The sequence below is a fragment of the Acanthopagrus latus genome, chromosome 14, assembly GCF_904848185.1.
Source record: "Acanthopagrus latus isolate v.2019 chromosome 14, fAcaLat1.1, whole genome shotgun sequence".
Lineage (NCBI taxonomy): Eukaryota > Metazoa > Chordata > Actinopteri > Spariformes > Sparidae > Acanthopagrus > Acanthopagrus latus.
This window is the reverse complement of record NC_051052.1, coordinates 1,640,653-1,662,100: the sequence shown is the minus strand read 5'-3', so window position 1 is coordinate 1,662,100 and position 21,448 is coordinate 1,640,653. Positions and strand designations below refer to the sequence as shown.

Genomic DNA, 21,448 nt, shown 5'->3' with positions numbered 1-21,448 from the left:
TTTCTTACAGGAAAGACTTTTAAAACACAGCAGATCACAGTTCAGTTGTAAATGGACTCGCATTTAACGACCACTCATAGCGCTTTACAACACTCCCATTCACACACACTTATACACTGATATCAATACCGCCCTACTCCACCGCTGATTGGCTGGTTTTGTTAGTTTGTCTCTATGCTTTACTCAAACACTTAACACACACAGCACCTCTGAGGATGTCTCTTTTCTTGGTTTATACGTTGTAATTCTGGGGGTAAACACATACGCAGGAAATGAAAAGAACTGGTGACCTCTGGATGAGCTGATGACCCACTCTGACTCCTGAGCCACAATCAACATTACTTCCAATGCACACATGTCCAGAGTGTAGGGAAGCAGCTGAATCCAGCCTAGCACAGCAGGCCTGCATATGTCTGAAAGTAATTGATGGGTCTCTGGAAACTGGACTAGAGGCCTGTGTGGATCCAGAGCATTTGAAGGCTGCACCTACAACTGAACTCTTAATGGAAGATACAGACTATAGACAATAAAAGACACCTGTCTCCTCCTTTCTCATGCTGAGTGGTTACTGGTAAACCCATACAATGGTTCACATGTGTCATCTGCAGTTGGAAGCACCACTTAAACTAAAAGAGAGCTAAAAGCAGCCCGACGCCAGTGACGGCAGCTGTGTGTTGCTGTTCAGCGTCATATCTAACATGCACCCCTCTTTTGCAAAATAGCACGACAGCAAGCCGTCTGCAGCCACAGGCCGTCAGCACCCACAGCACAGCATGACGCCTGCATGCCTCTGCACGAACATCCACTTCTGTTATCACACGACAATAGATCAATGCCCTTGCTTGCCCTTTGGTCAAACGGACGAGGCTGATTTCTCATGAGAAATGTCACATCCCGTCGTGTCTCAAACGCACATTGCAGTTTCTGCAGCAACTTCAGCCTTTCCGGCTTGAGCTTCATTCTTACCTTTCTGGATGAGGGCTTCGATGTCTTGATCGAAGCCCAGTCGATGGCATTTCCTCCACAGACCCATGTTGGTTGAGTTATACTGCCTGCTGCACTCGTCCGCGGCGCTCATGGCGAACAGCTGCCGCCGGTTCCGGGCCAGCAGCAGCTTCTCCTCCCAGCGGGGCAGGTTGCTCCGGCTGGCCCGCAGCGGCAGGCTGTTGTTGGGGATGTAGATAAAGCCGGGGTCCTTGCGGCGGCTGGAAAAGCTTCGGCACCGGTCCCTGTACCTCCTGGCGTCAGTCTCGTACCAGTGGTCGGAGCACATCGCCACGGCCAGCATGCCCAGGGCGCAGAGAGAAAGAGAGAGCCCGGCGTAGAGCAGCAACTTCCCGGCAGCCATGCTCGCTTCTGTCACAGCCGCATCAGCACCTCGACAGACGGACAGCTCCTCTGCGGCTTCCCCGCGAGTTCAGCTCACATCACCTCTGGAGAGCGGCGTCAGGACCATTATCCAGGCGGCGGACTCGGTGCGGATGAAAGACAAACCCGTCCGCTGACACAGCTCACTGGTCGAAGCAGACGTTGAATCCTTGTATTCCGGTGTTTCTGGCTGCAGAGTGACAACGTCTTTCCTGCGTGCTCGGCGCTGCAGCAGCTCGGCGGAGACAGAGGACGCTTATCTCATCTCAGCCCCGGATCCTCAGCACACATCCGTCTGAGCAGGGCGACACGCACAGAACACATCAGCACAGCATTCGGGTCTTTAGTCAAGCACACACAGTAAGACATATGTTACACACGATATACCCTTACTGCATAACCCACCCACTGAAACGAACGATGGACAAAGGGAGAGGGAAAGCTATACAGACGAACCGAGCGGCTGCATTTAGCCGAAGCCTATCTACAAAAACAATGCTGTAATAAACCAGGACCTTTATGCGTCTGAACGCCGGGAGCCGCTTCCTTCAGAGAGGGCAGATGTCGGCCTACCTGATGTCTGACACACAGCCAGCCCGGGCAGACCGCAGCCCGTCAGCAGCAGCAGAGGAGAGGGATCCGCACAGTCAGCAGCCCCGGCACGTTTGATAGGATGACGGCCTGTCCCTGGACCAATCAACGCGGCTCTGCCTGGAGGAGCACCGTGTTAGCTTAGAGGCTACATCTAATTATTATCAGTCAACAATCATATCGGCCTTCTTCTGTTACTGCCTTTTATATCCCATACTACTGCTTCTATGTCTTACCAGTGCTTGCTCGGGTCCTGACCTGCAGGCCTGCCTTGTCAATGGAAGATAACAGGATGAGTTTATAATCTTGTGTAAAATAACAAGTATAATAGGCAGAGGCTCATGTAAGCCCAAACTCTGGCAGGGCACAGTTGGAGTGGGGCCAGGGGGTCCACTCCCTTAACACAAATAAGATAACAATGCAATCATGAAATCATGAAATGTATTTGTTGCAAGACTTTCCTGTCAATTATTTCTGCGATTATGGTTATTGAATTTATTACTCCTACACTGATCTGCCACGCTGACACCTCAATACATCATGTCTGTTTCACCTGAAGCTTTTAACAGGAATACATTACCACACAAATGATATATCCACATTGCAAGTTAAATGAGAAAACATGGATCAGATGGAACGAAGATAGATCATGGGACTCTACAGCTGTGATAGCAACATGAGGACTCACAAGTGTTATTCTCAGGTAATTGTATTATAGCCGTCTTATTTCAGTTCCACAGCTCTCATTAATCTAGCTCCGATGGACCCACTGTAGACTACTTGGCCAGAATCTTGCTCCAGAATGTAGAGTGCCTAAGTTTCTGTAGGAAGCAGAGCCTTTTCTGTGCTTTTTTACACAGGGCGGGGATGTGTGATGACCATGATAGGTTCTCAGAGATGTTAATTAAATGAACCCATTTATGAGGCTCCCTGTAACACTATCTTCAAGACAACCCCTCACATCTTCTAAGATCAGCACATTCAGCCATCAATCTGCTCTTCATTCTGTCTGATACTATTGAATGGTGGGTACTATCAACATGGGGAAATTTAGCAGTGAAGTGTCCACACAGCAATGAATATAGAATAGAATAGAATAGAATAGAATAGAATAGAATAGAATAGAATTACTTCAATAATCCCAGACTGGGACATTATTTGTACTGTTTTGAAATCAAACGACATATGGAGGCGTGTCTGTTTAACGGCTGCTCTGGTGAGACCCAAGGACAGAAACAAATGTGAATGCTTAGCCTGCTCAAACAGAGGCACCTCAAGTGCAGTGAAAGAATTTGTGCTTGTGGCCCATTAGTTCCTGTTGATCCTGTCACTCAGTCCCTCTGCTGAGAGGGTATAACTTTGAAAATGTTCAGAGGAATCTGTGGCTGCTGTTTTCTGTTTCTTCATATCTGGCACCCTCTTGTGTTAATAAATTGTAAAGACACAGTAGATGCAGTGAAAAAGACAGAGCTGTCAGTGAAACCAAATGCATATTCAAATCCTTCAAAGTCGCGGTTAACAAATCAAAGACAAATGATATACCTATGATATTCTTTACCTTTAGGTCTGCACTATTTCACACACAGATTCCTAATCAAGCCTATTTTGGCTTTACTAAGTGACAGGTATAGTTGCAGATGTTAGCAGACTTGGATAGCATGTCATGCAACTCATGTCAGTTACTTGGATTTAGATGTTAGCTAATGTTGCTCTATGTATTAAAAGTCATTTGAAGAATTTGAAATCATAACAGGTTCAATGTGGTTTGCAAAGCAAAGGAAAACTAGCATCCCGTGACTTTGCTGACATCTCATTGTCTCATCTCAAAGTTCAAGGTTAACTTATTTATCAACTATATTTACTAACCTTAGCTTATTTTATCTTTCTGTAACACATGGTTGTATATTGAAATGCAAGATTTAGTCCATTTATGCCACACAAAACAGAAACAAGCATTGTCTGTGGCTTTGGATGAATTTAGGAGTCTCATACTGGGGAAAGACACGGCTCTGTGGCGTATACTTTTACACATTATGCCATTCACTAATGCAGGTGACATGCAGATGCAACAGCTGGTAGCTCTTTAGACCTGTATCCACCACAACATCCCAACTCAAGCCCTGCTCTCAACAGGCAGATCCAGATCGTGCCATGCTGACAGAGGACTAAAGCAGGGCCAGGGGCAGTGGACTCATCATGTGTTTACCTGGGGCCGTATTCATAATACTTCCTAGACCAAAGAGTTGCATATAGCGTCAAAATTCGGAAAATAATTCTTGGAACTATGACGTTTTGTAAGTTGTTCACAAAGCACCTTAACTCTTAAGACAGCTTATAAGATGAAAATCCATTAGGAGTAGTGGGAAGAACTTGTAAGAGCATTAAGAGTTTTTTAAGGAGAGGAAACAAAGAGGGAGGAGAAATACTCAAATATTGAATGAGTTAATGAAACACTATAGCGCAGATTGTGCAGGGATAATGTTTGTGGTGGGTCTTGAGAGATCACCAGAGTCTTCTTTTCTGTTTTTTCTTGCAAATGGTGTCGCTATGTCCTCACATCAAAAATTCACTTTTAGGAGCAGTGGGAGCAACAGTATCATAGAGGAGAGGACTCAGAGACGGATTGTCCTCCTGTGACAAAACCTAAATAGATGTATTCAGGCGTAATTTCACAGGCCACTGTTAAGGATATTTACTGAATCACTCTACCAACTTTGTCTATCACACTTGAGCTAGCAGAGTTGCAAGCTGCAGGTTAAGTGTCTCCCTTATTAATCATAGACTGAATAATTAGGATTATAAATATCTTGGGGTTCACGTTGATAATACACCTGACTGGGTAAGGAACACTTACACCCTCTACAGGAAGAGATAGAGTCGTCTGTACTTTCTGAGATGGCTGAGGTCCTTCAACATCTGCCGGACTATGCTCAGGATGTTTGATGAGTCAGTGCTATCCTCTATGCTGTTGTGTGCTGGGGCAGCAGGCTGAGGGTAGCAGACGCTAAAAGACTGAACAGGCTGGTCCACAAGGCCAGTGAGGCTGTGGGAGTGGAGCTGGACTCTCTGACTGCGGTGTCAGAGAGGAGGATGCTCTCCAAATTGCATGGCGTCTTGGATAATGGCTCACATCCACTCTATGATGTGGTGGTCAGCCGCAGGAGTACATTCAGCACTAGAGTGATCCCACCAAGATGCACCACAGAGTGCCACAGGAAATCGTTCCTGCCTGTAGCCATCAAATTGTTCAGCTCCTCGCTCTAGGTGTTGGACACTCTGAGTCAATAGGAGGACTCTGGATGCTTTGTTTCTCTCTTTTGCATTTAATGTGCAATAATTACGACAAATGATTTGTAACAACCCCTATTTCAACTGTAGCATTATTTATTACACTGTACATATAGATTGCTTAAATGTATGTTTTATTCTTCTGCGTTTGAATGGGAGCAGCTGTAATGCAAGGGTTAGGGTTAGGCAATCCCTAATATTCATTGTTTTTCATAATGTGAGCATGGCAGAGTGAGTCGCTTGATTAAGGGAACTTGGGCCCCTAGTGCCATGATCACAGTATAATTTATGTTATCATGTGTGGTCTAATATCAAAGATTCAGTTTTGGGCCCACCAAAGGAAAAGGTCCTCTAATGTAGCCAATCACATTCTGATTTTACAGAGTGTTCTCCTCACATCCATTGATTAACTATAATGAACTATGACAGTTATCCTGCAGGTGAGGATGTTGCTTAGCTTTGGTGTAGTGTAGTGTGTATAATAAGTCCTTGGTTAAAATGTTGTCATAATTTCATACCAGAACCAGCAGCAGCCAGTTACACATATTTATAAAATATATTTATAGTACCAGTATACTTTAACATGTAAGTGAACATTTGATGCTTCAATTCATTGAATATCAACTACATTAAGACTTTTATTCAAGCATAACTTTTAGGCTTTTTTTTCTAGCCTACTTTTGCAACATTGCTTAGCACGCACGTTAACTAACGTTAGTTTACACTACATTAGGGCAGACTGATAACCGGAACTTTCTGGCTAACTTATCAAACCCCCCGATCTCTTTAAAGCGACGGACTTCCAGCAAGCGCTGGATTCTGGACTGAATAAAATATACTTAATTTAGACTGACAGACTGCCTGCGATCATTTGATGAAAACCAATCTAATTCACATGAAATAAAATGTGCCTTGTTGGAAATAAAATACCACTTTACATAAACTAGTTTCTTTTGCACGTAACAGGAAGTAAAAGCTACTCACCAATCAGCTCCAAGGAAAATGTGTCATGCGCGGTAGGGTGTGTGATGGCAGGGTGGCGTGTGAAGGTTAACGTTAGCTCAAACACAGCTACAAATAATTGAACTGTGTTGTAATTTGACTACAGTTCACTGCGCTCCACAAGCGTTTAAACTGCGCGTCAGTAAACATCGTCCTTCGTCACAGGCCACAGACTCAGGTAAGACAGCATGTTATCACTGTTAACAATGCTAACTGAGCACATGCAGAGCTGCCGTCATTTCGACTGGGACATGAGGAGTTTTTATCAAGGTTCGAGGGAAGCAAAAGCATGTTAGTTAAGAGCCAGCTTCATGTCTATATGCCCACTAACATGAACTCAGTGTTCGAGGTCAGTGTGAAATGACAGATGTGAACAGACTGACAACATGGTAGCTGCAATGCACATCACCGTAACGTTGTTCTATGACACCAGACGCGGCTGTTGCTCGATGTTATACTCTACAAGGGTATTTTTATTGAATTAAATTTCCTTCCATTTATTAATGTGACAAGCGTGATGTCATGAGCACAGACGGAACATATGGTAGTAACAATAGCAACAGCATGGCCGAGGCACAACACACTTCTCGTTGGAAAGTCACCAGAGTTCTGGTACAGGTCAGTTGTTTCCAGTCAAGATCAAAACGATTGTCTGTGTTGGTTGCTTTCTTTTAACAGCTTCAACTTCAACTGTAGAAACAGTTGTAAAGTAATACTTTAAAAGGCAGAATAATTCTGTTTAAAAAAAATAATAAGACCTGCTTATCAAGTTTAAAGGATCCTTTAGCAGGATGTGGCCAGAATTGTAGTTTAAGACATTTTAAAAAATGAACTCACATTATGAACAGAGAGAGTAGAAATAACACAGATTGTTCACAATATGTGAGAAACATCTCCGCACTGTTTTGCAAAAAATATCTACTGAATTTACACAGAATGCAAACCAGCGAGTCTCAGCCCAAAATGGACATTAAATAGGTTGTTTTTCAAACTGAACAGCAAAATCCAACTGTAAACCAGCTGAATTCAAGTTTCTGTCTTTTACAGAACTTACACAGGCTCAATTTCCTTGTTCACTCAGTCACAGTCTCGGTTTGTCTTCCACAATCAACTCTGATTTGGTTGTAATAAATTCAACAACTTACAGAGAAAGATGTGGAAATATTCTGGTAGTTTTGTGTCTTTCTTGTCCACGCCTGCTGTGTCTTCTTGTCCCTTGAATCATAGACTTGGTCAGAACTGCTATAAATCACCGCCACTCTGTATCCTGTGTCTTCAGATTGACCCTGTCCTCTTCGAGGCGGTGTTGAGCACCAGTTTGTTGTCCAGCCATGTTCACAATCCCGTTGAGTGGGGCCCTGTCACCCACGATGACTCCCCCTGTGATCTGAGGTTTAGGTCCTGGCAAATTTTAGGGCCACTGGCTCAATGGCTCACCAGAGCATGAGCTACTTAGCTAACTGTAGCTAACCACAGTGGCAGGAGTTGTCAGTTACTCTGGTGACATGCTGCCCCCATTATTTTTGGTGCTACCTTCAAATACTGGCCATATTTTTTTTACAAATTGCACCATCAAGTTGACAATTATTTATAGTGCATTATTCTGTATTTAGAATAGCCTAATATTTGTGTGATGCTGTAATAATTTGCTGTGGCTGGAAAGGTTGGACAGGACTACAACTGTCAGAACAACAACTCTAGAGTGCCATGTTCTGTGGCACCCCAGCTGGACACCCACTGCCACAACTGAAGTCTGATTCTGTGGGATAGATAAAGGGGTCTTTGAATTGCAGTTTCAGCTTCAAAGCCCTCCCAGATGGTTCTCTTCAAAAACAAAAAGTTATTTGCATGAACTGTCGATCTCTTGGTCGAACTCAGTTACCACTGGTGTACACCGAGTCTCAAAAACCACTCGCTCAGATTTTTTATTTTTTTTTTACAGAGGTGAATAAACAAGCTGTTCTCAGAGTAGTTAAAGTTTGGGCACAGCTTCTCATTCAGTGGTTTTTCCTTTTTATTATTTTCTAAAATGTTACCCTAACCTGTACGTAGATTAATACTGACGACATCAAAAACTAGAAGGAACACATATGGAATTATGCAGTGAACAAAAAAGTGTTTGCCAGCATTGGCGAACCGTACCTGTGTGAATGGAGGAGTGGAGGCTTGTTGGTTTGATGGTGTTTAGTGTTGGAACTAAACAGAGATGCTTCCCTCAACAAAATAAAGAGAAACGTCCCACAAAGCAACGTTACAGGACCAAACAATGGTAAAGTAGTAACTGGGGGTGTCTTTGGCACCGTTTTTTTTTTTTTCCCCCCTTTTTTTTTTTTTTTTGAGGAAAACAATACCACAATATAAACAATACTGGCAAAAAAACTTCAACTCACCAAGTGTATGTCTCCCTCCACTATTGTGTTGTTATAGTTACTGTCTTGAAAAAAATCCACATGTTGAAAAACAACACACAAACGTCAGTATCATGATGTGTACCATCACGCCTCTTTAGGATCCAGAGTGCCGGCTTGCCTTGTGAATTACACTCTGGTGCGTCTTTACACTGGAGCTGCTTGGTTCTGTGTGAACAAACAGCAGTGTAGAACTGCCGTGCTGCTGCTGCTGTGGCGATAATGCGGAGACTTGATGAGATGTGAAAATGGCTCGTCCTTCACGGTCACAGCCCAATAATTTAGGGTTCTGATGACCCCCAGCCCAGCTCCGGTGGGTAATGAGCGTCGAAGGGCAAGTACTGATCTGTGTGTGGGTTTTCTGAAGTGTTAAGGCTTTTGTGTTCTTCAGTGTGTACTGCACAGTCTGAGAAGGGCAAACATCTTCCCGCATGAACTTGATCTAATTGTTCACGGCATTTATATGTTCTGCGAAGGCTTCCATTTCCCTTGTTCTGATTTTGACCCAGGTGTCGTCCACATACCTGAACCAGTGGGTAGTTCCTGTGAAGGTAATCAAAGCGCTGCTCTCAACTTCTTCCATGTAGAGGTTGGCCATTATTGGGGACAACAGTGAGCCCATGGCACAGTCAGGCTTCTGTCTGTAGAAACCTTCTCTGTACTGGAAGTAGGTGGTTATCAGAAAGAGATCATGTAAGGCAGAAATGTAGTCTGGGGTGAAGTTGGTTCTGCTGACGAGGCCATTGACAGGTCATTACATAACAGACTGTACCCAGGGGAAGCAATCCCATGTTTCTGTGGACTCTCCTAGAAGGAGGGAGCACCACTCAGACCCATCAGCAGCAGCATCAACTCGGTTACCTATAACATATCCAAACACCAGTACCCTAGCTCTCATAGTCAGTAACACTCAACACCATCAAATCACTGTGGCTGGTGATTGGCCTCTTGCCTTGCCAGGTGATAGCAGTCTAGCTGATTAGGAAAATGAATCAGGAGGGAGTAGGGCACTAGGCTCTGGTCTGTCTTGCTCATGCTCTGACTTCAGTCCACCACACAAGGGGAGCAGTCAGTCTGCTAGGAGGCTGGCTGTGTTGTTATTTTTTGGATTTGTGTTTATTTTCAACTTTTTTTTAGCCTTTCAACCACTGAGGCATTCAACAATCTTTAACTCCTTTAACACCTCTAACAAATGAGTTGTATTGGCTGAATTACAGTGGGTCGCTTGACTCCACCACCATCCATTCCACTTCCTGATGTAAAAGTCAGGTCATATAAATGTGAGCTTGATATGACATGTATTGTTGAACAGTCAAGATTCACTAGTTTGCGTGCCAATACAAAATATGTGTACAGTACATTGGTTACAGCCAAAACAGCCTGTGCTCAAATTGACCCCAAAGACCACTGACGCATACAAGTGTGTACAGGACATTAAAAATAAACATCATCAGGTTAATTTTATGTTTACCTACTTGCTACCATTACATTTGGAAATGTAAATAAATATGAATCAAAAAAAATTGTCAATAATTAAGTGGCATTAATTATTGACCCTAAAGATAATTGGAGGGTTAATGAACAAATTCAGTGCATTATCATCAATATAATGAGTTATTTTAAAACTCTGAAATAGTCAATGTCTGTACCATCTTCAGATTTGGAAACCAACCCTTAGAGCCAAAGTTGATGCACGTTCACTGCCTGATGATTTTGACACTACACACAGAGGAGCGAGGCTTCAGACACAGACGGCCTTGATTGTTCAGCAGATCTACCTGTCAGTACCGAACATTCGATGCAATACGTCACAGGACATGCTCTAAACACAAGTCTCAGTATCTCACCTGATCAAGTGTTCTATAGAATTTATGCTCTACTTGTCTCAAGTTTAATTCTTTTCTTTCAGCTCTGTTCAGCAGCCATGGCTGGTCTGTCCAGCTATGCCATACGCATGGCCAGACTGAGCGCACAGATCTTTGGTGAGGTTGTGCGTCCGACAGACTCTAAATCTATGAAGGTGGTCAGGCTGTTCCAGGAGCCTCCCATGGCCCAGAAGAAGGAGGTGTATGACTGGTACCCACAGCACAAGATTTACTATTCCATGACCCAGAAGCTGAGATTCATGGGACTGTTCAGGTACTAGAATATACCTCCCACACTGAAACAAACCTGATAAATTCAGTATCATTTACATTTCCACTGCACTAGTTCCATCAGTGAACTTTTCCTCTACTGTAACCCTGTTAAACAAATGTCAAAGAAACTCAATCTCTCACCCAATTCACGTTTCAAATTATGTACAAGTCTGCTGGGACCATGGAGATGTGCTCTCTCCTAATTTTGGACTGCCCTGAGATGTCTGTCTTTTTTATTAATGTCCTACTTGTTGTTGTCTATCATGTGTAATGAAACCTAGTCTCACCCCTGGGGGATTCAAATTGGTATTTTCGATAGTTATTAAACTGTTTCGTAATGACCTAACATCTCAACAGCAATAAATAAATAAATAAAAAATAGCTATCAGTAAGTGAGACTGGTATTTGAGAAAAAAGAAGAAAATGTAAGCATTACTGTGGAACAGACCCTTAGAAAGCATGGTGAAAGTTAGAATAAAAAGTTTTCTCTTTCCTCTCAGAGACGAGCATGAAGACTTCAAGGAGGAGATGCGCCGCCTGAAGAAACTGAGAGGAAAAGGGAAACCGAAGAAAGGAGAGGGGAAAAGAGCGGGCAAGAAAAAATGAGCCACAACAGCTCTTCATCTCCATACACCTCCACGGGACTCATGATATTTTATTCTGTTTATGGAGGCAGACATCATTGGACTGACTACACAGTCACTGTGGGGACATGATAATCCTGAAAGAATTCCACTGGCCTGGTCAGGACGGTCCAGTCGCTTTGTCTGAAGAATAACACCTTAGATCAGCATTACATATGAAACATTCTCTTAATGTTGGTTGTATTAAAGTGAATACTATCCTTTTATTATAGAACAGACATTTGCAAAGGGTGAAACAGTAGAGCAACAAACAGCCAATCAGACGATAACATGTAGCTTTCAGTTGGGAACTACTGAAACAAGTTGATATTGTGAGTATGTATGACCATTTCCACGGTCTGTTGAATATTGGCACATTTCTGTTGCAGCTATATTGGACCTCATGTCAACTTGCAGGTATTAGCTGCTGTTACCTGTGAATGGAATGGCTGGAAAATGATTTAAAGAAAAGGACATCTTTCATGTTATCAAAATAAACTTGATGTGAGTAATGTGAAGTGTACAATGCTTTTTCTGCCTGCTGGTCAAACACACTGCAGCTAAACTATAACACAGGACACAGATGTTGATATAATACACCCCTGATCTAAATAAAGTGGGCTGCTGTGTAAATCACTAATTAAAACAGAATGCTGTCATTTGCTTATGAACTGCAGTGTTCCCAATCATGTGTTAGACAAGTGTTGAACCTCACCCCATCCTTGCTTGTGAATGACTGAGCCTCTTGAGGATGCCCCTCTCAAACCCAATCATAATACTCTCACCTGTGACCAATGAAACTGTTGGAAAGTTCCAAACAGGTTTTTTTGGAGCGTTCCACATCTTTCCCGGTCTTTTGCTGCCCCCATCTCATCTCGTCCGAAACATGCTGCTGGCATCATGTTCAGAATAAACATATATTTACAAAAATCAGTGAATCTGTCTGATTAAAGTACATGATGTATGTTTTTTTCTAAATTATCGTTAGAGCTTGAAAATAATTTGAATGGTACAGTGTCTTGTAATATGATGAAAGGTGTCTGTCACATCCACTCTGGTGTGAAGTAGGGTGACAGTTTATTTCCACTAAACTGTGTCAGGATTACATACAGTTATAAAAACCCGCACTATGATTGATTACACAGAGATCCGCGAGTTATTACTCTTATTTTAATTGACTTCTGTAAAGGTTTGTTAGAATGCATCATGATAAATATAATGATGTTGATAAATAAACACATCTTTATGTAAATAAAGATTGCTTTCGTATATTATTTGGGAGTACGAATATTTTCAGGTGTGACCTTTCCTCAGGTGATTTAAACGGCGCTTTGTAAGAGCTGTAGCTGTGCGTAATGGCTGTGCCACATGATGGCTACTTTGGAGTTGTTAGAGGACATTACCAGTGCACAATTAAGGCAAGAGCGCGTTAATACCGGGACCTTACTGATGTGCCAGCCCATGATGATAAGCGCTCCTCGAGGGGAGAGATGTCGGGGATCCCCTCTCCTCCTGAGGCGCACACCGTGCGCTTCTTGACCTCTGGCTTTAAACCAGACCACGTTTTTGAACCCCCCAAAGCCCGCAGCTCCGAGCTTCACCGCTTTTGTAGCATTCCGCCATTCCACCTGATTTGTTTTGTTGCCGATGCCAGAACGTCAGCCTCCAAAAAAATATCTGATATCTTGTTCGTCTGTCAGGTCCATCATTACTTCAAGTCCACAGTCTATAAACCTGCGTTTCCTCTTCAACTGCTTCTACGGTGTTTGTGCGATTTCTCCTCAGTATTAAACTGAATCCAGTCCTGTTATTTGCAGACCAGGTGACCGGGGGCGTGTGAAGGCATCCATAGTACATTTTGGGGATGTTCAGATGGCTCGAATGGTTGAGATGTAGGAGGAAAAGACGAGTAGGAACAGACACCTGGATATACAGTTGTATACATACGGACCCTGCTCCTATAACACCACCAGACTCATTACAGACACATCCAAATCAAATCAATACAGCAGAATCTGACATGTCACCTCATTTAAAAAAAAAAAAAGAAAAAAAATATTTAAGAGTGAAAACAATCAGGGGACAGACGGACGGTTCATAGAAAGATTAGGATAGATATCATCAGTCAGAGGTTTCGAAATGACTCAAAGTTTTTACATGTGATATTATTTACCAACTTGCAGTGAGTTTAGTTCTGAGAGGAGAGACACGCTGAGGATTTGGGAAGTGATCTGGAGGATTTCAATTTGTGAATAAAGAATGTGTGATACAGTGTGATGAAGCTGATCACAGACTCAGAGATGTCAACTATATGAGAGTGTGCTGCCACTGCGTGACGTCACTGGGGGCAGACAACAGGCTGATGCTGCCCTTTCACAAGCTCCCCCACACCTGGACACGTGTTCAACACACCTGGACACGTGTTCAACACACCTGGACACACGTTCAACACACTTTTTTAGAAGACGGGAGGACTGAATTTAATCTTTCATCATCTTCTAGCAGCCTGTGGCCAGTTCAAACCACAAAGTAATTCTATATCAAAACCTTAATGAGTTCCACGATCTATTAAAAATGTAGCGAGGGCCTGAACAATGAACCGATCATAGTAATTACACTAACGATGATGGCATATTTTCGCGGCAGGTTAGTGTGAGTTATTCTGTGCCAGCCACCCGCTACAGAGGCTTGGGAACTCCGTCCTGCGTCTCTGTCTCCCCCTCCTGTCCTCAGCCACAGCCTGCGTTTCCCTCTATTATTTTCCACTCAGTTTCTCGCAGTTTAAAATGGCGGCGTTGAGCAGCGCCGAGTCCCCACCGCCCGTCTTTAACGGAGACACCGTGGAGCTGGAGCCGGGCAGGGAGCCGGGCCTGGAGGAGCTGGGTGCCGGGCTGGACTCCTCCTGCACGTCGGGGATCCCCGGAGGTCCGCAGGATGAGGAGGTATGTTCTATGGCGGCGGGGTAGCGGGTCTAAGCAGGGGACACGGGCTCCGAGAGGAGGTAATTGGATGTAAATCTTCAGGAAACACCGGCTGTAACATGGATCGTGGGGGATGCGGTGCAGGGGGTCGGACGATGCACTAAATATAAAGGATCGGTGGGAGCGCGGGGCTCCGTCGACCCTCGGCTGCCACTGAAAAGGAAAATGCGACAGACTCATGAAAGCAGGATGGGAAGGCTGGATTCGGCAGAGCCTGTGTTTATTTCGGGCCTGCTTTATTCCACTCGCTCCTGGCTTCGTTTTCCAGCCTCACTGCAGCTGCAGCCTGGTGCGCCAGCAGAGCACACACACACACCGCTGTTGACGCAACAAAGACACGCAGTTACACGCAGTTACACGGCTCTCTAACGCGCTGTAGTGGACTGTAATGTGGCCAAAGTTTCATCCCCATCAGCCCGCCGAGGACCTCTGCCTCCACAGGGTGCTGATGGTGATGGAGGTGGAGGCTAACTCAAGTCGTGCCTGTGTTTTATAGTTAGCTCTACAGGCTACTTTTATTTATATTACAGGCTTTACAGTCACCGCCCCCACGTCCACACACACACACACACACACACACGCACACACACGCACACACAGGCGGAACCATCAGCCAGGCTGTGTCCTCATCATTTAATTCACAGTGAGCATGTCGCCTCAGTGTGCAGGTTAGAGGCCTCTCTGCTGGACCAGCAGGCTCCATCACATACACAGCCACATTCAGCATCACTCAGCATCACACTGCTATACAAACTGTCCTACCTCTGCCTTACCACTGGGATTAACACCTTATGTATCCCACGTATAAAATGAGAAATGTCTCATTATGATCAGCTGTCTCAGACTTATGTGGCCCCCGGCCCCCATTTTACAGCCCACAGAAGAGTTGTATCATTTACGTGTCAGTTAATAAGGCCATAGTTTTATTATTAATCTGCTTTCAGAGGAATAAATGATACAGAAATGCTGATATGCACGTTGAACTTTTGTGGAAGATGTATTGATGCTAAAATGGTCTTTTCTACCTGTGGAACTTTAAAAAAGCTTCCCAGCAGCAGCGGCAGCATGTGTGGCCGTCTGGCCTGAGCTGCCTGGCTCGACTCAGGTGCAGTGATTCAGTGTCAGGAGCATGACAACAGTGTGCTGTACTTATTGTTCCTTGTCCCAGGATTTATTGGTGAATCGCAAACTAAATGTAAAAGTTCCATACAACCACCTCTTGTATGAGAGTGTGTAGAATTATTCACCATTATTTCACCAATACTGATATGAAGCCAACGATATACATTTCCCAATATCAGGCCGATCATTTACTGTGCTGATATTACTCATGCATCCTGACTTCTGAGTTTAGTTTCCATCCAGTTGACCGTGTCCTCTCTCTCAGCCTCTTTGATTTACTATGAAATCACAACTCGTGCTATTCAGTTGAAATCATGCAGTACTGGTTCAGAATGGACCAGTTCAGAATGGACCAGTTCAGCAGCTTTCTCTAGAAGCCGAATCCACACTACCTCTCACTCAACACTCACACATTCATATTAAAACTCACAGAAGCTGTATCTTATTTATTTATTTATTCATCAATTAATGTTTCTTTTTTCAATTAATCTCTACTTCAATTAATACTACTCACTATAATAATATGACATTTAATAATACTCAACTATTAATATAATAGGTAAAGTCATCTTATTAATATTTCTACATTTCACTCCATCATCAAATCATCATCAATTTTCCATGTTAATTTTATAGTAATGACGATATAACTGGTACTAACAAACACTATACTGTCAGATTCAAAAGAACACATTAATTTGATCACTGTATGTAATAGAAAAACTTTCCCTCAACTCAACTCAAATCACTTCTTTTACAGTAATACTTAATATGGTTATGACATGAATTTATTTTATCACTTGAGAAATATGCACTGAAGATAACTGGATCACTGGAAAACACATTTTTGCATCAGTGTGCAGCAGGGAACATACAGCAGTTCAAGCCATTTTCTCACTCACACGTGACCGTTATAGTAAACAGAAAACACAAAACGGCTGAATAATAGCGTTAGATGATGCGTGGTGTTAAGCTAAGCAACCATGACAGCAGTGATAAAGAAATGACTGTTAACATGAGGGCAAAGTCATTGTTTTAAAGTTGGAGGGTGTTTTATTTTCTATCTGGGCAGGAGTTGTGGTTTGTTTTGGAGCCGATCGGTTCACCTTGACCAGCAGGAGTGACACAGATGTCACATGGGAGCGTTCACCTTTGTCTGGACAAGCGGCTGCCTTTTTATTTGCAGACAAACGTAACCTCCACTGTACATCTAAGTGACTAAACTGCACACTGACTGCTGACCAGCCTGTTGTTTCTCTGTCGCCTCTGCTGCTCCACTGCACACCCCATGCTTGCTCTCTCGCTCGTGTTCCACCACTCACACCTGACTGAGAGCCGGTGTCAGGGCCCTCCCGGTTTCCCTCATGGGACCTTATTTTGGAAAAAAAACTTTGGATGGCAGTGAATGGAGAAAGAGAAGTAATCGATCTCGCTGGGGTTCTGCAGTGAACTACTTACGTGATGTTTGTCAATTTAAAAGATATTTTTTCAACTTTAGAAAGTCTTTTTGTTGTCAAACTAATTAAATAACAGACTGAGAAATTACATGATTATGAAAGCTACACAGCCAACAGTGTGGTTAGTGACGTCGCCTCACAAGTTAAACATTGTAGAGCTGCTCCTGTTTATTAGTTTAACACAAAACTGTTTGATGTTTAACTCAAATTACAACAAACTATGACTTTATTTAATGGGAAAATTAAAATTGACAGACATCAGAAAAATGATTTGTCTCCCTTCATTCGTTCACAAGTTTTGGGGCGTGACCTCGGCTCTAAGCACACCCCTCCAGCACTGCCCTGTTCTTAAAGGAGCCATGCCACACTTGTTCCACTAAGCTTCCTCCTCAGGTACTCCTGCTGCCCACCACCAGCTGCTGAAAGTTCTGTTTTCACTGTCTGCCCTTTTTAGAGCATGTTGTGTGAAACAACTTTTGTCTGACTCCCTCTGTCTCTTGTCTCCCATCCTGTCTGTTAGCTGAGCATTTGTGTCTGTATGTTGTGCCCTGAACCCCTGCACATCGCTCTGTGAAGTAGATCATTTGAATGGTTCTCAACATATGTAAACCACAGACAGACATACAGACAGAGATTTATTGCATTATAGTCAGAGAAGTTCAGCTGTTTTCTGGGATTTCTAACCAGATGCTGCCTGAGTGAATGGTAGCACAAATGGATTTAAAACCTGGGTGGCAGCGTGGTCCTCTTGGATGATAGATATCTCCTGGAGGTTGCGTTGGACTGTTATAGTTTGTTGACATACACTGTGCTTTGCTCTTTAGTATAAAATTGACTTCCGTTCATTTGACTTTGATATGAATATCTCCGAACTAACTACAGAAGGACAAATCATAATTTCTAGCCCTTTTCCAAAAACTGTTTTCTTGAAGTTTCTTGAACTGTTTCCAGGACAGTATTTCACATGGATTTGTCCAGAAGTGCTGAAGTGAAGGAGCTTCATTTTGTGTGAATATATTTAATTAGTGCTCAGAACAGATTGACAATCTGACTAAACAGAGTCTCTACTTCCTCATTCCTTATGGTGTCAACCTCAGAAAAAGCAAAAGTTTATTTCCAATGAGTGAAATGAATGTGGTGAGCCGTAGTTGTGTCCTTCCTTAAACATTTGAACTGTTCTGCTGTCTCAAACATTTATCAGATTATGGCTGGTTTACATTGGAATGATGGCACTCATGAACATGGACAGGCTGCAGTCAGTGTGTGTAATGAAGAGGCACCTGGCTAAGACTGTACCAGACACCACAGTGCAGTGACTGAATACATGATTACAGCACTTTGGCTTTGTAAGGAGTACTTTGTGTTCCCCAGTTATACTAATAATGTGATGTAGCGTTAGATTGTTGTCTTTTAGTTTATTAATGACCGATTCCAATATGAGTTGATACCATTTATAGATGTACTGATTTTTGCATCATAGTTTTCAGTCGAAATGAAAATGATTTGGATAATGATGATGTGTCATTTGCTGGGGTATGTACCAAACAAACATGTTTTCTTAAGATTTGTAATCTGCAGCACTACAGAACTTCATTATAATGTTGTTTGTCCCATTTCACCTTCATCAGCAAACTCTAGTTTCTTGCTATCTGGATATTGCACTTTGCCATGCTGGGATTTTGATTGATTAAATTAAAGTTAGTTAGAATAATCTGAAATGTTATTAGCTGTTAACATAAGGCACATTTCATTATTAGCCTGAGAATTCTCTCCATTTTACTACACACATCAAAAGTGTATTAAACTGCCAGTGCTCAGGAGGAGACAACACAGTCGCTTTAGACTTTTGTGGCTTTTTGGGGGGATTGTAGCAGCCCGAACTGACAGATTTAAGGGCAACATTGTGATGTGTGTTGCAAAGGTTTGAGGTGTTTTTAGTTTTTTTCCTGGTGAGATTGCAGGATCTCTCTCACTCACTCACTCACTCACATCTTTTGTTATGAAGATGCAATATGTTGTGAGGCATGTTTTCTATTTTGAAATCCATTTTCAGTTGAGCATTAAATTGATGCTGACGAGTGTAGCTAGAGATCATTTACAGTGATCCTCCTGTCCACAGAGGAGTGTGTGTTTTTAATGTGGCTTATTTTCCCATTGTTGACATGGTGGCAACAAGTTGTTTGGCAAAGTTAAACGGGAACTTTGATGACTTTCAGCCAGCCTTGTGTCACTACAGTGTCTGGAGTTTATGCAAATATACAGTAGTAAACCGCTCTCCATTGTGTCCGTACCCAGAGCACCGCACTTTTTTGCCCTCAAAAATCCTCTAAATGACTCAAAACACGTCATCTGCTGGACTTTCGAGCTGTTGTAGCAAACACAGATTTTTTTTTTGGTTCTGCATTTTGTATATGTGTATCCATGGACACAGAGAAATGTCAAACATATTTTTCTAATATACGGTCCTAAGGTGGTCCACAGGAAAGGGAGGGGCTTCTCTCTATGTGGGTGAGTGCAGGATGTGGTCTCAGTAAGCTCTGATCGGTCCTGGTCCAACGTGTGGTCTACCATGGCGAGAATTTCTGACTGTCTGGTGTAACACAGTCACCATTTTGAAAGGCAGTGATGCAGTGTAGTTCTGGTCCTGGCATCAGTGACAGATTTGATTATATCAGCAGTGCCCTGTCACACTATCTTGGGGGAGGCTGAAGTTCCAACCTGTACACTTCTAATCCAGTTTATTCATTTAGTGAAAAGTCTGTCTAGTGAAAGTTTGTGAACATTGTTTGGTGTGTTTCCCCGCAGATCTGGAATATCAAACAGATGATCAAGTTGACACAAGAACACTTAGAGGCTCTTCTGGACAAGTTTGGAGGAGAACACAATCCTCCTTCCATATATCTAGAGGTAAGATTGGTTTGGCTTTAATGAAAATAGTTACCCAAAAATAAGTCTTGTGAATGTGGCTTCAGGCATTGATGCTGTCCGTGCTCTCATGTGTGTCGTTCCTGTCAGGCCTATGAGGAGTACACCAGTAAACTGGACGCCCTGCAGCAGAGGGAGCAGCAGCTGCTGGAGGCCATGGGCAACAGTACAGACTTCTCCTGCTCACCTTCTCCCACGCCAGCCCTTCTGGAGGTCAAGATGGGAGGTTGTGGGGTCGGAGGGGGGGCTCAGGCCTTTCCCTCAGCCCCCAACACCCTGGCTGTCCTACAGACCCCCACAGACGCTAGCAGGGCCAACCCTCGCTCCCCCCAGAAGCCCATCGTCAGGGTCTTCCTGCCCAACAAACAGAGAACAGTGGTATGTAGAGGAATAAAGTAAAAAGCACCAGCACACATCTGTCTTTATTTGATTGGATATGAATTATTTTAACCACAGATGGTCTTCCTCAGGTAAAGGAGTTCACCTGTATTTGTTTGAAATGACCGAAATGTCTCCTGGTTAGATAACCTGCTACGTTTACACCAGGACAGTTTACCAGTCAGAATCACTCAAGACAGCCACAGATCACCTGCACGTGCTGGTCTGCCCAATCACATGACGACACTAACATCATACAAGTGTTCAAATCTAAATGTATTTAGGCAAATCAGGAGATGATGCAGGTGTGTTCACCTCTTCCAATTTTATGTGTATCTTTATCTTGTACATTAATAACATTTTTCTCTTTCCTTCATCAGTCTACACCACATAGTGTGTTTGGTGACCCTGTGTGCTGTTTACATCTGTTAATATTAGCGATTAGCACTATTTTTTTTTTTTTAAGCCATACTCCTGTGTTGAAGGGTCATGTGGAGGTGTGGCTGTGGCTGACCACCTGCCCCTGAAAGAAATGTGCATAAATGTATAAAATAAGAAAAAAAAAACTAGTGCAAGGAATGTATCCAAATGTAATAGTAAAGGGGATTCGCTAAAATTCTACTCAAGTAAGAGTAAAAGTATGCTGCATGTAAACTACTCCAAAAACTAAAATGTACTCAAGCACATGGAACAGAGTAAATGTAATGCGTTACCACCCCATTCTGCCAGTCCAGCACACTGATCCTGGATCAGCTGCTTTGGTGACCAAATTCAGGATCAAATTGTCACAGTGCTGCTGCTGCTACAGCCCTGGTCTGCAGACACACCGACAGAGGGGGCTAGTGTCAACAGAGTCTGACAGAGTGAGGCACAATTGCAGCATTTATGGGAGATGCACTGAAGGTTATCAAAGATATTTGAAAGTGAAAATGTTTTTCAATTCGAGTCATTGCCGATAACTGCAAAGCAATTTCATATTAAACACAGTTCAGGTGTGATGGGCAGTGAGAATCAAAACTGACTGAGGAGAAGGAGGTTTAAACTTATGACCAGTCTACAGTCACTGGTGCGCTGAGTTCACATGCTGGGAACTTGGGCTTTCATTGTAAATTTACAGGAAGGTTTTTCTGTGTATTGGCTCTCTGCAGGTCAGTGGATCAGTGAAGG

General features: G+C 43.2%; 3 protein-coding genes across 12 annotated transcripts in view; 2 read left to right on the top strand and 1 right to left on the bottom strand.

The window, feature by feature from the left end:
* The window catches only part of tmem178b (transmembrane protein 178B), a 114,597-nt gene extending 105,389 nt beyond the window's left edge, over positions 1 to 9,208 (bottom strand). For 2 of the 6 annotated variants that reach the window (XM_037122538.1, XM_037122544.1), the window contains exons 1-3: positions 7,395 to 9,208; positions 1,942 to 2,079; positions 967 to 1,663 (exon numbers count right to left, since the gene is read on the bottom strand). In XM_037122538.1, the coding sequence (XP_036978433.1) occupies positions 967 to 1,348 (382 nt within the window). In that variant the 5' untranslated portion in view covers positions 1,349 to 1,663; positions 1,942 to 2,079; positions 7,395 to 9,208. Of the gene's footprint in view, positions 1 to 966; positions 1,664 to 1,883; positions 2,401 to 7,394 lie in introns of those variants that run through there. The other 4 variants (XM_037122540.1, XM_037122542.1, XM_037122539.1 and 1 more) reach the window with 4 other exon arrangements.
* On the top strand, positions 6,234 to 12,078 carry mrps33 (mitochondrial ribosomal protein S33). 3 transcript variants are annotated; one of them, XM_037122553.1, is made up of 4 exons: positions 6,234 to 6,427; positions 10,316 to 10,437; positions 10,567 to 10,796; positions 11,296 to 12,078. In XM_037122553.1, the coding sequence occupies exons 3-4, from the start codon at positions 10,582 to 10,584 to the stop codon at positions 11,399 to 11,401; spliced, it is 321 nt and encodes a 106-aa protein (XP_036978448.1). In that variant the 5' UTR covers positions 6,234 to 6,427; positions 10,316 to 10,437; positions 10,567 to 10,581; the 3' UTR covers positions 11,402 to 12,078. The 3 variants fall into 3 exon arrangements, with proteins under 3 accessions (XP_036978448.1, XP_036978447.1, XP_036978446.1); XM_037122552.1 differs by lacking the exon at positions 10,316 to 10,437 and having other exon boundaries at positions 6,240 to 6,427; XM_037122551.1 differs by lacking the exons at positions 6,234 to 6,427; positions 10,316 to 10,437 and adding an exon at positions 6,738 to 6,867.
* Positions 12,079 to 13,626: 1,548 nt separating this feature from the next.
* braf (B-Raf proto-oncogene, serine/threonine kinase) overlaps positions 13,627 to 21,448 on the top strand; it is a 28,375-nt gene continuing 20,553 nt past the window's right edge. Inside the window, exons 1-4 of one of the 3 annotated variants that reach the window (XM_037122526.1) lie at positions 13,627 to 13,947; positions 14,189 to 14,360; positions 19,784 to 19,885; positions 19,994 to 20,281. In XM_037122526.1, coding sequence (XP_036978421.1) covers positions 13,730 to 13,947; positions 14,189 to 14,360; positions 19,784 to 19,885; positions 19,994 to 20,281 — 780 coding nt within the window. In that variant the 5' untranslated portion in view covers positions 13,627 to 13,729. Of the gene's footprint in view, positions 14,065 to 14,188; positions 14,361 to 19,783; positions 19,886 to 19,993; positions 20,282 to 21,448 lie in introns of all 3 variants that reach the window. The other 2 variants (XM_037122528.1, XM_037122527.1) reach the window with 2 other exon arrangements.

What these genes read in the sequence shown, in the direction of transcription:
- mrps33 (XM_037122551.1), top strand. Translation starts at nt 6,772, where the DNA reads ATGAGCACAGACGGAACATATGGTAGTAACAATAGCAACAGCATGGCC. An exon ending in TCACCAGAGTTCTGGTACAG is followed by an intron (nt 6,868 to 10,566) that starts GTCAGTTGTTTC and finishes CTTTTCTTTCAG; the next exon opens with CTCTGTTCAGCAGCCATGGC. An exon ending in AGATTCATGGGACTGTTCAG is followed by an intron (nt 10,797 to 11,295) that starts GTACTAGAATAT and finishes CTTTCCTCTCAG; the next exon opens with AGACGAGCATGAAGACTTCA.